We start from the raw sequence: 16,073 nt of genomic DNA, 5'->3' as shown, positions 1-16,073 counted from the left end.
AACAAGCCCTCCAGCTGTAGCTGAAGGCTACTAAAGTTTGAGAACTACAGTCGTTAGAACTCGTTAGTAAATCTGAAACAGTAAGAATACTGCCTGACATGTACTTGGTAACTACAATGTACCACACAGCTTGCTACAATAATTCAAATAAGTTCCCCTTTCATCTCATTTAATCAGGATTCAACTGAAACTATTTCTCAATTAGCTTAGATAGCTGAAAGAAAACTATTTTTTTAAACTACACAAGATTTTAACTCATTCAAATTGATCTTCTTTACAAACAGGCTGGGAAAACTGGACACCTATATGCAGAAGAATGAAACTGAACCACTGAACCATTTTCTCGCACCACACACAAAAATAAACTCAAAATAGATTAAAGATCTAAATGTGAGACCTGAAGCCATAAAACTCCTAGAAGAAAACACAGGCAGTAATCTCTTTGACATTGGCCTTAGCAACATTTTTCTAGATATGTCTCCTTGGGCAAGGAAACCAAAGGAAAAATAAACTATTGGGACTACACAAAAATAAAAAAATTTTTGCCCAGGGAAGGAAACCATCACAAAATAAAAAGACAACTTCCTGAATGGGAGAAGATAGTTGCAAATGATATTTTCAATAAGAGTTTAATATCCAAAATGTATGAAGAACTTCTATAATTTGGCACTAAAAAATAAAACCAAATAATTTGATTAAAAATATGCAGAGATCATAAATAGACATTTTCCCAAAGACATACAGATGGTGAACAGACACATGAAAAAATTGTCAACGTCACTCATCATCAGAGAAATGCAAATCAAAACTACAATAATGCCACTTTGCACCTATCAGATTGGCTAGAATCAAAAACAAGAAATAACAAGTGTTGGTGAGGATGTGGAGAAAAAGAACCTGCATGCACTGCTGGTGGGAATGCAAACTGGTGCAGCCCATGCAGAAAACAGTATGGCAGTTCCTCAAAAAATTAAAAACAGAAATACTATACAATCCAATAATTCCACTATTGGGTATATACCCAAAGAAAATGAAAACACTAATTTGAAAAGATAGAAGCACCCCTATGTTTATTACAGCATTATTTACAATAGCCAAGATATGGAAGCAACCCAAATGTCCATTCATAGATGAACGGATAAAGATGTGGTGTATACGTACATACGACAGAATATTAGCCATAAAGAATGAGGTCTTGTCATCTGCAATGACATGGATGGACCTAAACAGTATTATGCTAAGTGAAATAAGTCAGAGAAAAGACAAATACCATGTAATTTCACTTGTATGTAGAACCTAAACAACAATAACAACAAGTAGAAACAGAGCCATAAATACAGACAACAAACTGATGGGGGAAGGGCAAAATGGGGGGAAGGGAAGAGGGAGGCACCAGCTTCCAGGTATAAAATGAATATGTCACGGGAATGAAAGGGACAGCACAGGAAATACAGTCAATGGTGTTGTAAGAGCACTGTCTGGTGACAGATGGTAGCTACACTTGTGAGCAAAGCATGACACATAGAGTAGTCAAATCCCTATGCCGTACACTCTAAACTATATAGGGGCGCCTGGGTGGCTCAGTCGGTTAAGTGTCCGACTTCAGCTCAGGTCATGATCTCATGGTCTGTGAGTTCAAGCCCCGTGTCGAGTTCTGTGCTGACAGCTAAGAGCCTGCAGTCTGTTTCAGATTCTGTCTCCCTCTCCCTCCCCTACTCACACTGTGTGTCTCTCAAAAATAAACACTAAAAACTATATATTTAAAACTATATAGCATTGTGTGTCAACTATACTACAAAAAAAAAAAAAAAAAAAAAAAAAACCACGAAATTGGTCTTCTTTGCTTGCCCCATTACAAATTAGTGGTTTTACTGTAAAGATGTGCTAAGACCCTCTCCTAGATAGGAAATCTATATAATTTGATATGTGTGAATAATTATATTTCCTTATTTCCTCTCCTCTCCATGTATTTTACCCAGAGAAGGTGCAAAATGAGCATTATTTTCTGTTTAATGTGACCAAGGACAAGGTTAGCCCAGACTTTAACAAAAATTACTACTTACACCACAAACTTCTGCAAGAAATTACAAAAGACATAGTTTTGAACACAGTGAAGAAACAGAAGAAAACATATTAATGTCACTTTCAATCTTAAGAATCAAATACAGAGAGAAAAGTCTACAGAAATTCAGAAGAAAAACCTTGAAAGCACCATTTCAAATACCCTTAGGAACCTGAAAGTCATTGCCTAAAGTGAACTCTCTCTTTAGTCAACTCCTTCAGCATTTTATCCGATCCTCACAAACATTTATTACTGATTTTCTACCTTGCATTTTAGCTTATGCTCCAACTGAGTCAACAAACACACATGGCCACTAGATACCAGGTAGATTACCCAAAGCTACAAGTACAAAGACAGAAAGGTATTCTGGGCCAAAGACACAAATACTTCTCTGACCACAATCTCCACAATCCTCGCCCCCGCTTGCCCACTACTCCTACCTTCACTCTTCACCCACATACAGCTGATTCTACTCTCTTTTTTTGCCTCTTTCCAGACCTCTCCTCCCTTTATCTTCTTCAGTATTCAGTTTAAATTTCACAGTCCATGAATCTCATCCTTTTCATCATCTAGTATCTCTTTCTTCTACAAACATAAACACCTACCACCCTTTCTACCTGTCACTAAGCGATGACATGGTAAAAGCACAAACTCTCAGAGAAAAGCTCCTTTATCTCCATGTCACTAAAACTACAAACTTGCCTGCCTTTGCATCTATTCTCTTCTTCCCTCTTATTATCCCAGGGGAAGTGTCCTCCCTCCTAATCAAGGCAAAAAGTCTCATTTTACTTTGGATCCAATTCTGCCCCATATCTAACCCTGCAGACCGGTTGGCGGGGCAACATACTCTCCCAATTTTCATTCTTACCTAAAAACCTCCTTAGTCAGCTTTATCAGTTCCTCCTCATCTGCCTGATCTTTAACTGTTGGAGCTCTATCAATCTATAACCATGGTGTCCATTATCACTAGTACAAATCTCTGTGCAGCCAGCAAGCATACGCAAAAAAATCTCTACCTGGTTATCTTCCATGCACCTCATTGCCCTCAAACCTGCTCTTCCTCCAGTGCCTCTATCTCTGCAAATAACACCCATGTTTTTCTGCCTAGTTACTCAAACCAAAAACCTGGAAGTTATCATCCTCTCCTTCAAGGACTGTACCCATCAATCATTATGTCTTGTCTACCCTAGTCCTTAAATATGTCTTAAATACTTCTTTATCCAAGCTCTACTGACTTCATCCCAGTACAGACCATAGGCCATCATCACGTGCTGCCAGGACCATTCAAAACTACCTATGTATCTGATCTCCCTGATTCCACTCTTCCTTCTTGCAAATCCACTGTTCATACTGCAGCCAGTAGGTATTTTCACAGCACATACAATGCTTAATTCTATATATTGGCTTATAGGTTTGTCTCTACACGAATCTGCACATCACTTTTATTTGTACTATCAGCGTTTACAGTACTTGATATGAATAGATACAATTTTTAAAACTTCAAACAAAAATAAATATTCTAGACAAATACAGGTGAACATAACTGACCTCAGGACTCAAGAAAGATTTTGTGTTACCCTACAGCTTGCTTTTAAAGTCCTAAGAGCATATGGCAACCGCCTCATGATGAGGCCTATTCCACTCGTGCACACTGCTGACTACAAAGATCTTCCTTACGCCAACCTTAAGATGTAGCTTCCAGCCATTAGTCCTACTCTTATCTCTTGGATACTAAACAGAACCATTCTAATTCTTGTCCTTTGATTACCTGAAGACAGTCATTAGGTTAATAAACTCTACTCTTTTCCAGGGTTGAGTAATTTTATCATAAAAGGCAATACTCTAATTCTCAACATTTGTTGTAGGCATCCATCTTAAATGTTCTGACTAGTGACAAACGTTTACCAGTCTACTAAAATCTCAAATACTCACCCAACTAACAATTTCTTTGAGGTAATAAATTTAAAATGACTTGAGTTTATGGTTTCACTCTGTACCACTGATAAGCCTCAGTCTAAGTAAGGGCAAAAGAAAACAGAAAAACAAGGAATTGGGAACGAGAAAATTTTAAGATAGGGGCTATAAGGAAAGGAAAGGATGTAGCAGCTTTTGATAAGTAAGCTTGGACTGTTTGTATCTCATTCTTAACCTATATCTCAAATAGTCACAGAAGGAGGAAACTCATCAACACGTGCTGAATCCTGGACTTCTTTTAAGTTGTTAACACTATTTTTCTGCTGCGTGTCAATGGCGACTTACAAACCTCTTTTTTCAGGCTAGGGATACTTTCTTCAAAGGAACACTTATCAGCAAGCAAATACAGAAAAGCAAGTTAAGGTGGACAACCGCTAGAGGCATCCAGATCTTCCCAGAGCACGCAAGAGAGTTTTCCATTCATTCATGTATTCATTCAACAAGTATTTACTACTAAGCACCTAACATTTGCCAGAAAGAGGGAGTCAGCAGGACTTAAGACAGATTAAGACCTCTTTCCTGATGAAACTTCAAGCCTAGAACAGTTTTTTAAATCCCTGCTTTAAAAGATTGGGCCTGGGGCGCTTGGGTGGCTCAGTCAGTTAAGCATCTTGATTTTGGCTCAGATCATGATCTCATGGTTCAAGAGATCGAGCCGAGCCCCATGTCAGGTTCTACACTGACAGCATGGAGCCTGTCTGGGATTCATTCATATTCATATTCATATTCTCTCTCTCTCTCTCTCTCTGCCCCTCTCCTGCGCATGCTTTTTCTCTTTCAAAATACAAAAATTATAAAATAAAAAAATAAAAGATTGGGCCTGAGCAAAATTCGGGAAAGAAATCCTTTCCTCTGTATTCTCAATTCCTTACATTTCTCATTGACCCCGGATAGCCCAATAACTTGTAGGACACTAACAAAAATATCTTCTGAAAAGAAGAGAAAGTTCATTAGCACTCCTAAAAAGCCATAATGTTTCATTAGAAAACAAGTCATTTAATTACCTGGAGATCTGTTTTTGAAAACAAATTAAAACTCACAGCATTCTACAATACAGACTGTGTTAAAGGTTACCCTAAACCTTTAGCACTGACTATCGTTAAAAACTGAAATTTAGGAAAAACAATCCTTACAATTGGCTATTACAAAAAAAAATAAATGTTTAACATGAATAGTTTCAAGCTATGGCAAGAGCATTTTAATGTAATATATATATCAAATTAAAACTCAAAAGAATGTTGGTTACTAAGGCCAAATTAGATAAGAAAGTAATAAGGATACCAAGTATGAGAATCTCGAAAGAATTCATTCCATTTATTCTTTTGGATGTCTCATAAGAACTGTGTTTCGACAGGTCCTGAAGGGACTAACAGAACACTAGAACTCAGGAGACAGAATATCTCAGTTCAAATCTTAGTTCTATCATTTACTAGCATTGTGCTGAACTTTGTCAAGTTAGACAATTTCTCCCTGCCACAATTCCAAATCTGTACAATGGGACAAATTAGAATGCTTTTTTATTCCATAGGTTTTATATAAAAATTGAGTTAGTGAACTACTTACAATGTCATGTAAAGTACTTACAAAGGTTATCTTAAAAAAAGTAACGAAACACTACATACATTACCAGTTTAGTGACAGCAATGAATGCCACAATACACGACTATTTTCTTCTTATAAATTTACTAATATCTGCTGTAATTCTATTTCAAAAATTTGAGAAAACATAAGCAAAAATGTTACCATAACCTCTAAACTACAGATGGAATGTATAACAATTTTAACCATAAAGATCAAGGTATGCAAAATTCAAACCAAGAATTCAAGAAACAGCAACTGCTAAGTATTCAGTAAGTTCAAACAATGCAGTTTCAAACCATTCTTCTCTGGTGGCCACTAGATATTTTTAAAAATATGCAAAACGTGACATTACTGTTATGTCTAAGATGAGTTTCTATTCATCCCATTACTTGGGGTTGTTAACCTAGGACCATCTAGTATTCATGAGATGAACTTCCCTGTAAACCATTAATTTCCACACCTTGTCTACTACCTAACAGTTGGGATACTGTCAAAATAAACAAATGCTGCCACCTTGTGGAATTATATGTATGACATTAAATAACCCAACATAATCCATAAGCAAAGGAAAAGCCTTAAAAAGCAAGTTTCTTTTTCTCTCAGTGAGGTTCTCACAGCCGTGAATGACCAACACTATATAGATTTCATGTAATTTTACAGTAAGAATAATTTCTAATACAATGTAATGAAATAATGCAACATTATTAAATTATACAAATTTAACATTATTTGTCATCTCTAAAATGTTTGTATCTCTTTTCCCAAAAGAAATTCTTCATCAAAATTTCCTATCTTGAGAGAAATTAAAAGCCTTTAAAGTGAATTTATTGTCAGTGATGTGTATGAATATGAGGAAGTAGGAAAAGCAAAAAAAAATCACCAGGGCTGTGAAAGTTTCAAAGTTTCTTTGGAGACTGCTTTCCTTGTTGCTACCTACTAGTCTTCATCTATCCTGCCTTATAAACCTGCAAAATTAGAAAATTTTCAGAAATGTTAATTCAGTGTAAATAAAAGAATGCATGTTCTTTTAAGATGAAACCACAAAAGGTAGTTTTAAATTTTTAACTGAACTTTTTAATAAATTTATGTATTTATTTTGAGAGAGACAGCGAGAGCACGAGCAGAGGAGGGACAGAGAGAGGGAGAGAGAGAATCCCAAGCCGGCTCCATGCTATCAGTGCAGAGCCCCATGTGGGGCTCAATCTCACAAACTGTAAGATCATGACCTGAGCCAAAATCAAGAGTCAAACGCTTAACTGACTGAGCCATCTGGCGCCAACCTCTGAAGTATTTTAACATTATTAATGTCACTTTTAATAAGTGGTATTCCCAAACTGAAATCTCATTTAAGTATTCAGGAACTTCTGCCTCAGAATACATTTATGCACTCTGACATAAATGTCTTTGTGTGATCAAGATTTAATAGCAATAAAAAGAAAAAAAAAAACCCAGGATTATATTAAATTAAAATCAAGCTAAAATGGTTTTCAGGAATAATGAAAAAATGGCTCTTTCTCTTTACTGAATACCTAACAAATGTATAACCGATTCTAAATTTTCTAACTAGAAATGTTTTTTTTTTTTTTTAATGTTAATTCATTTTTGAGAGACAGAGAAAGAGCATGAGCAGGGAAGGGGCAGAGAGAGAGGGAACACAGAATCCACAGCAGGCTCCAGGCTCTGAGCTGTCAGCACAGAGCCCAAAGCAGGGCTCGAACTCACAAACTGCAAGATCGTGATCTGAGCCAAAGTCAAATGCTTAACCGACTGAGCCAGCAAGGTGCTCCAGAAATGCTGCTTTTTAAATATAAAGTTAAGAAGGAAATTTTTATTTTCCTTTTGGATTTTTGGGTTTTTTTTATGTTTATTTATTGATTTTTGAAAGAGAGAGTGTGAGTGGGGGAGGGACAGAGAGGGGGGAGACAGAGAATCTGAAACAGGCTCCAAGCTCTGAGCTGTCAGTGCAGAGCTCCAGGTAGAGCTGAAACCCATGAACCATGAGAAAGATCATGACCTGAGCTGAAGTGAGACGCCCAACGGACTGACTGGGCCACCCAGGCACCCCGTTGTTCATTTTTTAACAGAAAAGAAGACACAATACAGGATGAATTTACAATATTAAGGGAGATTATAAGAAAACATTAAATTTTGCTTTATACTTGCACTATATTTTATATTTCCATTATATTTTTAGTTGAATAGAGCCACATGATTATAGTTAAATGTATACATATCAGGCCAATATTATAAACTTCCATAGTCTTCTTTTGTAATTTCATCAACCGACATTTCTGAAGCTTTTAAGCACATATATTATACATTCTTACACTAGTTAACAGTTACACTGCTACTCCAGGGTAGTGTTTCAAAAACTTTTCTTATATTGCTTCTATAAAGGCACTGAAATAAGCTGAGAGCTTTCCTAAATCCAAGCACTGATATCTGGCCTGTTCATGGTTATACTCTTAGCCTAGCCCACATTAAGGGATCAATGAATTTTTGTTCTATAATCACTCATTTAATTAACTAGTTAAATAAGCTCCACGATCTACTGCATTTTCAAATTTTAATCCTTTCAAAATCATTCCTCACATTGTCAACACATAGAAAAACATTGAACATACGATTATCTTATCAGTTACTGAGTTAAACAGCTAGAATATAAAAAAGGGTTTACTGCAAGTCTCTCCAACTAACAGGTTAAATTTCAAGATCAATATTCTTATACATTAATAAAAATCTCAGTCACGCAAATGGAAAAACATGCATAGTAATGTATTAGACAAGGTAAAAAATTGCCAACTTTCTGATCTGCATCAAAATATCTTTTTAAGGTTTCTCCATTCTATCTAGGAGATTTGAACATAAACAAGCAATTTAATGATACCAAAGGACTACTGGTAATTGTGCTACATGTGATACAGCCCTGTGGGTTTATAATGTTCATTTTAAGACAGTCTTTTTTATTTTTTACACTGGTTTATTTATTTTGAGAGAGAGAGAGTGTGTGGTGTGTACACGAGCAGGAGAGAAGCAGAGAGGGGGAGCAAGAACCCCACACAGGCACCACACTCAGAGCAGAGCCCAACACAGGCTCAATCCCACGAACTCTAAGATCACAACCTGCACTGATACTAAGAGTCAGACACTTAATCAACTGAACCACCCAGGCACCCTGGGACACAGATATTCTTAAGGATATAAGGGTGAAATGACATAGCATCTGAAACATGTTTCAAACACTAACGCAAAGAATGAAGTATAAATGAAGCAACCATAACAAAATCTGGATCACTGCTTAATCTGGAAGATGGCTATTACGAGGAATTACTTCATTCTATTTTTATGTGTATTAGAAATTTTTATTAAAAATTCTTGAAGAATGGCAATCCCTAACAAAATAACACCAAAACAACACCAGCATCCTTCACAGAGCTAGAACAAACAATCCTAAGATCTGTATGGAACCAGAAAAGACCCCAAATAGCCAAAGCAATCTTGAAAAAGGAAACTGAAGCTGGAGGCATCACAATCCCAGACTTCAAGATGTATTACAAACCTGTAGTCATCAAGACAATATAGTACTGGCACAAAAACAATCAGATCAGTGGAACAGAATAGAGAACCCAGAAATGGACCCACAAACATTATGGCCAACTAATCTTTGACAAAGCAGGAAAGAACATTCAACAGAATAAAGATAGTCTCTTCAGCAAGTGGTGCTAGGAAAACTGGAAAGCAACATGCAGAAAAATGAAACTGGACCACTTTCTTACATCATACACAAACTCAAAACATAAACTCAAAATGGATCAAAGACCTAAATGTAAGACAGGAAGCCATCAAAATCCTAGAGGAGAAGGCAGGCAAAAACCTCTCTGACCTTGGCCACAGCAACTTCTTACTCAACATGTCTCCAGAGGCAAGGGAAACAAAAGCAAAAATGAACTATTGGGACCTCATCAAAAAAAAAAAAAAAAAAAAAAAGCTTCTGCACAGTGAAGGAAACAATCGGCATAACTAAAAGGCAACCAACAGAATGGGAGAAGATAGTTGCAAACGACATATCACATAAAGGGGTTAGTATCCAAAATCTATAAAGAACTTATCAAACTCAATACCCAAAAAACAAGTAATCCAGTAAAGAAACAGGCAAAAGACATGAATAGACACTTCTCTAAACAAGACATCCAGATGGTCAACCGACACATGAAAAAATGCTCCACGTCACTCATCATCAGGGAAATACAAAGCAAAACCACAATGAGATACCACCTCACACCTGTCAGAATGGCTAAAATTAACAACTCAGGCAATAACAGACATTGGCGAGGATGCGGAGAAAGAGGATCTCTTTTGCATTGCTGGTGGGAATGCAAAGTGGTACAGTCATTCTGGAAAACAGTATGGAGGTTCCTCAAAAAATTAAAAATAGAACTACCCCATGACCCAGCAATTGCACTACTAGGTATTTACCCAAGGCATACAGGTGTGCTGTTTCGAAGGGGCACATGCACCTCAATGTCTATAGCAGCACTATCGACAACAGCCAAAGTATGGAAAGAGCCCAAATGTCCATCGATGAATGAATGGATAAAGAAGATGTGGTATATAAAATCAAAACCACACTGAGATACCATCTCACACCAGTCAGAGTGGCTAAAATTAACAACTCAGGAAATAACAGATGCTCACAAGGATGTGGAGAAACAGGAACCCTCTTGCACTGTTGGTGGGAACATAAACTGGTGCAGCCGCTCTGGAAAAGTGTGAAGGTTCCTCAAATTTTAAAAATAGAACTACCCTATGACCCAGCAATAGCACGAGTAGGAATTTACCCAAAGGATACAGGAGGGCTGATTCATAGGGGCACATGTACCACAATGTTTACAGCAATGCTTTCAACAATAGCCAAATTATGGAAAGAGCCTTAATGCCCATCAATTGATGAATGAATAAAGAAGATGTGGTTTATATAAACAATGGAATACTACTTGGCAATGAGAAAGAATGAAATCATGCCATTTGCAGCAATGTGGATGGAACTGGAGGGTATTATGCTAAGTGAAATAAGCTAATTAGAGATAGACAGATATCCTATGTTTTCACTCATATGTGGAACTTGAGACTTAACAGAAGACCATGGAGGAAGGGAAGGGGAAAAAAATAGTTACAAACAGAGAGGGAGGGAGGCAAACCATAAGAGACTCTTAAATACAGAGAACAAACTGAGGGTTCATGGCGGGGAGAGAGGGGAAGAGAGGGAAACGGGTGATGGACATTGAAGAGGGCACTTGTTGGGATGAGCACTGGGTGTTATATGTAAGCAATGAATCACGGGAATCCACACCCAAAACCAAGAGCACACTGTATACACTGTATGTTGGCCAACTTGACAGTACATTACATTTAAAAAAATAATAATAAAATATGATACTAATTTTTTTTTTAAAGATCTGATGTATATATATACAATGGAGTATTACTCGGCAATCAAAAAGAATGAAATCTTGCCATTTCCCACTATGTGGAGGGAACTGGAGGATACTGTGTCAGCGAAATTAGAGAAAGACAAGTATCATATGACTTCACTCATATGAGGAAGTTAAGACAGAACACAGATGAAGATAAGGGAAGAGAAGCAAAAGTAATATAGAAACAGGGAGGAGGACAAAACCTAATACACTCTTAAATACAGAAAACAAACAGAGGGTTGCTAGAGGGGTTGTGGCAGGGCAGATGGGCTAAATGGGTAAGGGGCATTAAGGAATCTACTCCTGAAATCATTGTTGCACTATATGCTAACTTGGATGTAAATTTAAAAATTAATTAATTAAAAAAAATTTTTAAAGAATGGTCATAAAGATGATGAAGATATAAAAAGACTATAAAAAGAAAGGTAACTAGAAAATCACATCTGAGAACTACTAAAATATGCCTCAATAATCCTTGGGTCAAAAAAAAAAAATCAAAGTTGAAATTTACAAGTTTCTTGAACTGAATGAAAATGAAAATGCGTTAACAATGCGTTAACAATGAACTTCAATGCGTTAACAATGAACAATCATAAATTATGAAAACTTACAGCAACATCAAAAAAATATTTAAGAATTAACCAAGGAAGTAAAAGATTTGTACAATGAAAACAACAAAAACTTGCTGAAAAAAATTAAAGAAGGACACAAAGAAATGGAAACATATCCCATGTGCATGGATCAGAAGACTGAATATTGTTAAGATGTCAATATTACCCAAAGCAATCTAGAGATTCATTGCAATCCCTGTCAAAATCCCAATGGCATTTTCCGCAGAAATAGAAAAAACAATCTTGCAAATGAACAGAGCTAGAGGACTCACACTTCCTGATTTCAAAACTTACTACATAGCTATGATGATCAAAACAGTATGGTAGTGGCATAAAACAGATAATGTAGGCCAATGTAATAGATGAGAAACCTTCCATACAAAGTCAAATGATCTTTGACAACAGTGGCAATATCACTGAGTTTTTCAAGGAGTTTTTCAACAAATGATGTTCAGAAAACTGCATATCCACATAACAAAAGAATGAAGGTAGACCCTTACCTAAAACCATATACAAAAATTAACTCAAAATGGGTCAAAAATTTAAATATAAAATACGAAACTATAACTCTCTTCATGACTTTGGATTTGACAGCAATCCCTGGGATATGACACCAAAAGCACAGGCAACAAAAGAAAAACACACAAATTAGACTTTATGAAAATTTTTAAATTTTACGCATCAATACACAGTCTCAACAAAGTAAAAACACAATGCACAGAATGAGAGAAAATATGTACAAATTTGGTAAGAGATTAATATCCAGAATTTATAGAGAACTACTGAACATAGCAACAACAAAGTTCAAAACTGGGCAGAGGACTTAAATAGAAATTTCTCTAAGAATATAAACAAATGGCCGATAAGCACATAAAACAATGCTCAACATCACTAATCACCAGGGAAATGCAAAGCAAATCTAAGAGATACCACCTCACATCTGTTTAGGATGGTGACTACCAAAAAAAGAGAAAATAACAAGTGCTAGCAAGAATGCAGAGAAACTGGAAACCTTTTGCACTGCTGGTGGTATTGTAAAATGGTACAGCCACGGGGTGCCTGGGTGGCTCAGTCAATTGAGCTTCTAATACTTGATTTCAGCTCAGGTCATGATCCCAGGGTCTTGAGATTGAGCCCTGTATTGGGCTCTGCACAGAGCATGAAGCCTGCTTGGGATTCATTCTTTCTCTCTCTCTCTCTCTCTCTCTCTCCCCCTCTGTGCCTTCCCCTGGCTCATGCTCTCTCTAAAGTTAAAAAAATAATAATCTGGGGAGCCTGAGTGGCTCAGTCAGGTGAATTTCTCTTGATCTCAGCTCATGATCTCAGGCCGTGCTGACAGCACAGAGCCTGCTTGGGATTCTCTCTCTCTCTCTCCCTGAATACTGCGTGATTCTACTTACAGGAAGTACTTAGAGTAATCAGATAACAGAGGGGAAAAGGGTGCTTGCTATGATTCAGGGCAGAGGGGAATGAAAAGTTACTGTTTAACGAGTTGAGTTTCAGTTTTACAAGATGTCAAGTGTTAAAGAGATGGATATTAGGGACATTTACACAATATTATGAAGGTATTTATTTAATACCACTGAACAGTACACTTGTTAAGACAGTATATTTTATGTTACACATATTTTACTATAATAAAAATAAAATTTGGAAAAAAGAAAAGACACCACATCAAAATTCACAGGATGCAACTAAGGCAGTGCATGTAGAGAAATGTAAAGCCCAAGTTTTGTTAGAGAAGCAACTTTCAACTCAATCACTGTAATTTCTACCTTAAGAAAATAGAAAGATAAAAGCAAATTAAACTTAACAAAAGGAAAAAAAAGAAATAATAAAGTTAAGAGCAGAAATCAATGAAACAGAAAAATATAGAATATCAATAAACCAAGAGCTGGCTATTTGAGAAGACAAATAAAATTGATACATTTCTAAACCAGACTATTAAGGAAACATATAAAGGGAAACAACACTCCAATATCAGGGATAAGAAAAGGAACATCATCAGAGTATCTAAAGACAGTAAAAAGATAATAAAGGAATATTATGAACATGTGAATACCAATAAATTCCACAACCTAGATAAAATGGACAAATTCTTTTAAAGACACAAACTAAAAATAATGCTTGATCATGAAAAAAAAAAAAAATCAATAACCTGATTAGCCCTACATCTCTTTTAAAAATTGAATTTATATTTAAAACTCTTTCCGCAAAAAAAACTTAAGGCCAAGAGGGCTTTGATGGAGAATTCTACAAAATACATAAGAAGAAATACTATCAATTCTTCTAGAAACATGAAGATAAGGAAGCCCTTATGACAGAGCATATCTGTCACCAAAACCAAAGACATTATAAGAACACAAACTGCAACCCTAATAGGTGAATACTATTAATCATTCCATTTTAAAGAGGAAGACATTGAGGACTAAAGAGATTCAGAAACTTGCCCAAGAACACAGAACTAAAAACTGGCAGGGAACCTGACCTCAGAATACTGGCTCTTAACTAGAACACTGTAACTGCTTGTCAAATTAAATTTGAGAAACTTTTGTAAAAGTAAATAGTAAAGAGTGCTGCCCAATACTTACCTAGAGACTATGCTGGAACCATTATAGAGATCACTTGCATAGGACAACGTAGCCAAAGGTCGTACTGAATTATATCGGGTAAACTTAGACAAGCATTCCTGAAATTCATCCAACTGGCTTGCAGTTCGACTATCATCTATATGAAGAAAACAAAATAAATTAATTGAAGTGCAATGGAAGTCAAAGAGCAGTACAGACACATTAGAAATTATATTCTGAATATGATTCTGAAGTAACTAGAGAATACTAGTATGCACAAATCATTTCGCTAATCTTTCAGCTTTAATAAAAATTACTTAGTGGTTCTTTGAAAGACAATGTCTCTTTCCACACCAATAAAAGCATACTGTAAATTCTCTATTTTTTAAGCAAAAATTTCTTAGAAAATCAAAGACAAAAAAGTACGTCTGATCAAGAAAAGTTTAATCTTTTATTAAAACGAAAATCCCTTATCAATGGAGAAAGTGAGGGTGGAGAGAGGAGCACGTACACTGGAACTTCTATTTGTAAATTTGAAGGAACATGTTTACAAGGATACATCTGCATGCCCACATTCACTAACTATCAAAACACAATTTATAACATAATTTAGATTATGAAAGTAATTGTTTTTTAAGTAAAAAGAGAGATACTCATTCACATCATTCTTTGAAGTGTCTCAAATCCAATTATGAAAAGAGAGTAGAAACTTCAATGTATCAATTATTCTCAAAAATAGAATTATTCTCAAAAAAACATTCTCAAATATCTTGGTAGAATACAGAAAACATTAATTCCATTCAATAGAAAACTATATAAATACTTCGAGTAAAGTCCATTTCAATAAACTATTCATAATTAAATTACCTAGAATTTAAATCACAATATCATCTCATGAAAGACTGAGAATACAGATATCTATTCTCCAATCTAGAAACAAGCCTACAGTGAAAGCATGAATTTAAAAAAAAATCATTTTTCTTTATTTTTGTTAAATTTATTTATTTATTTTTGAGAGAGAATGAACAAGAGTACGAGGGGCAGAGAGAGGGGGAGAGAAAATCCAAAGCAGGCTCTGCACTGTCAGTACAGGGCCCAATGTGGGGCTCAAACCCACAAACCAGGAGTTCATGACCCTCTAAGCCACAGTCAGATGCTGAACCAACTGAGCCACCCAGGCACCCCAAAAATCAGTATTTTACAAAACTGTTTTACGTTTGGACTTGTATTTTCTTTTCCAAAGGAAGAAGAGTAAAACACCAATTACTTTAGTTAGCTTCCTAACTGAAATCTGAAATAAGATTGCTACACTATGTGTTCATACCTTCTTCTCATTCTTAGCTCATATACATAAACATACACACAACTTTTTCAAGGTAAACTTTCATGATTTCCCCTTCTTAAATGTCCCTGAAAATAACAGTAGGCATAATGAAATTAAGACAGAAGAATCATTAAGTCTAAAGAGTCACCCTACTATAGGACAGACAGTACAGTATTGATTTAGTTCATCTGGAGATACTAGGTTATCTTGAAGATAACTGGAGACACGAAAACATTTATCTAACACTTACTACAGCGAAAAACAATTCCTTGTCTCTGATATTAAGCTTCTGTCCTTGATATTTTACATTTTAAAGATTCAAACACTAACACAGCAAATCCATCTAACAACCTATATCCAAAAGTTCCAATTTTGTAGTGTTTCTGTTCTAAAAACAGCAAAAGAAACAAACCCAATGAGCATGCAGTATCATGTTACTAAAATAATGCTCCTGATCCACAAAAATTATTCTCTGTA

General features: G+C 35.8%; 1 protein-coding gene across 5 annotated transcripts in view; it reads right to left on the bottom strand.

The window, feature by feature from the left end:
* The window catches only part of COP1 (COP1 E3 ubiquitin ligase), a 257,893-nt gene that overhangs the window by 137,164 nt on the left and 104,656 nt on the right, over nt 1-16,073 (bottom strand). For all 5 annotated transcript variants that reach the window (XM_045452820.1, XM_045452818.1, XM_045452822.1 and 2 more), the window contains exon 11: nt 14,294-14,429. In XM_045452820.1, the coding sequence (XP_045308776.1) occupies nt 14,294-14,429 (136 nt within the window). The remainder of the gene's footprint in view (nt 1-14,293; nt 14,430-16,073) is intronic.

Source organism: Leopardus geoffroyi, chromosome C3, assembly GCF_018350155.1.
Source record: "Leopardus geoffroyi isolate Oge1 chromosome C3, O.geoffroyi_Oge1_pat1.0, whole genome shotgun sequence".
NCBI classification, from domain to species: domain Eukaryota; kingdom Metazoa; phylum Chordata; class Mammalia; order Carnivora; family Felidae; genus Leopardus; species Leopardus geoffroyi.
The sequence above is the reverse complement of the archived record's forward strand: the minus strand, read 5'-3'. Positions and strand labels throughout refer to the sequence as shown.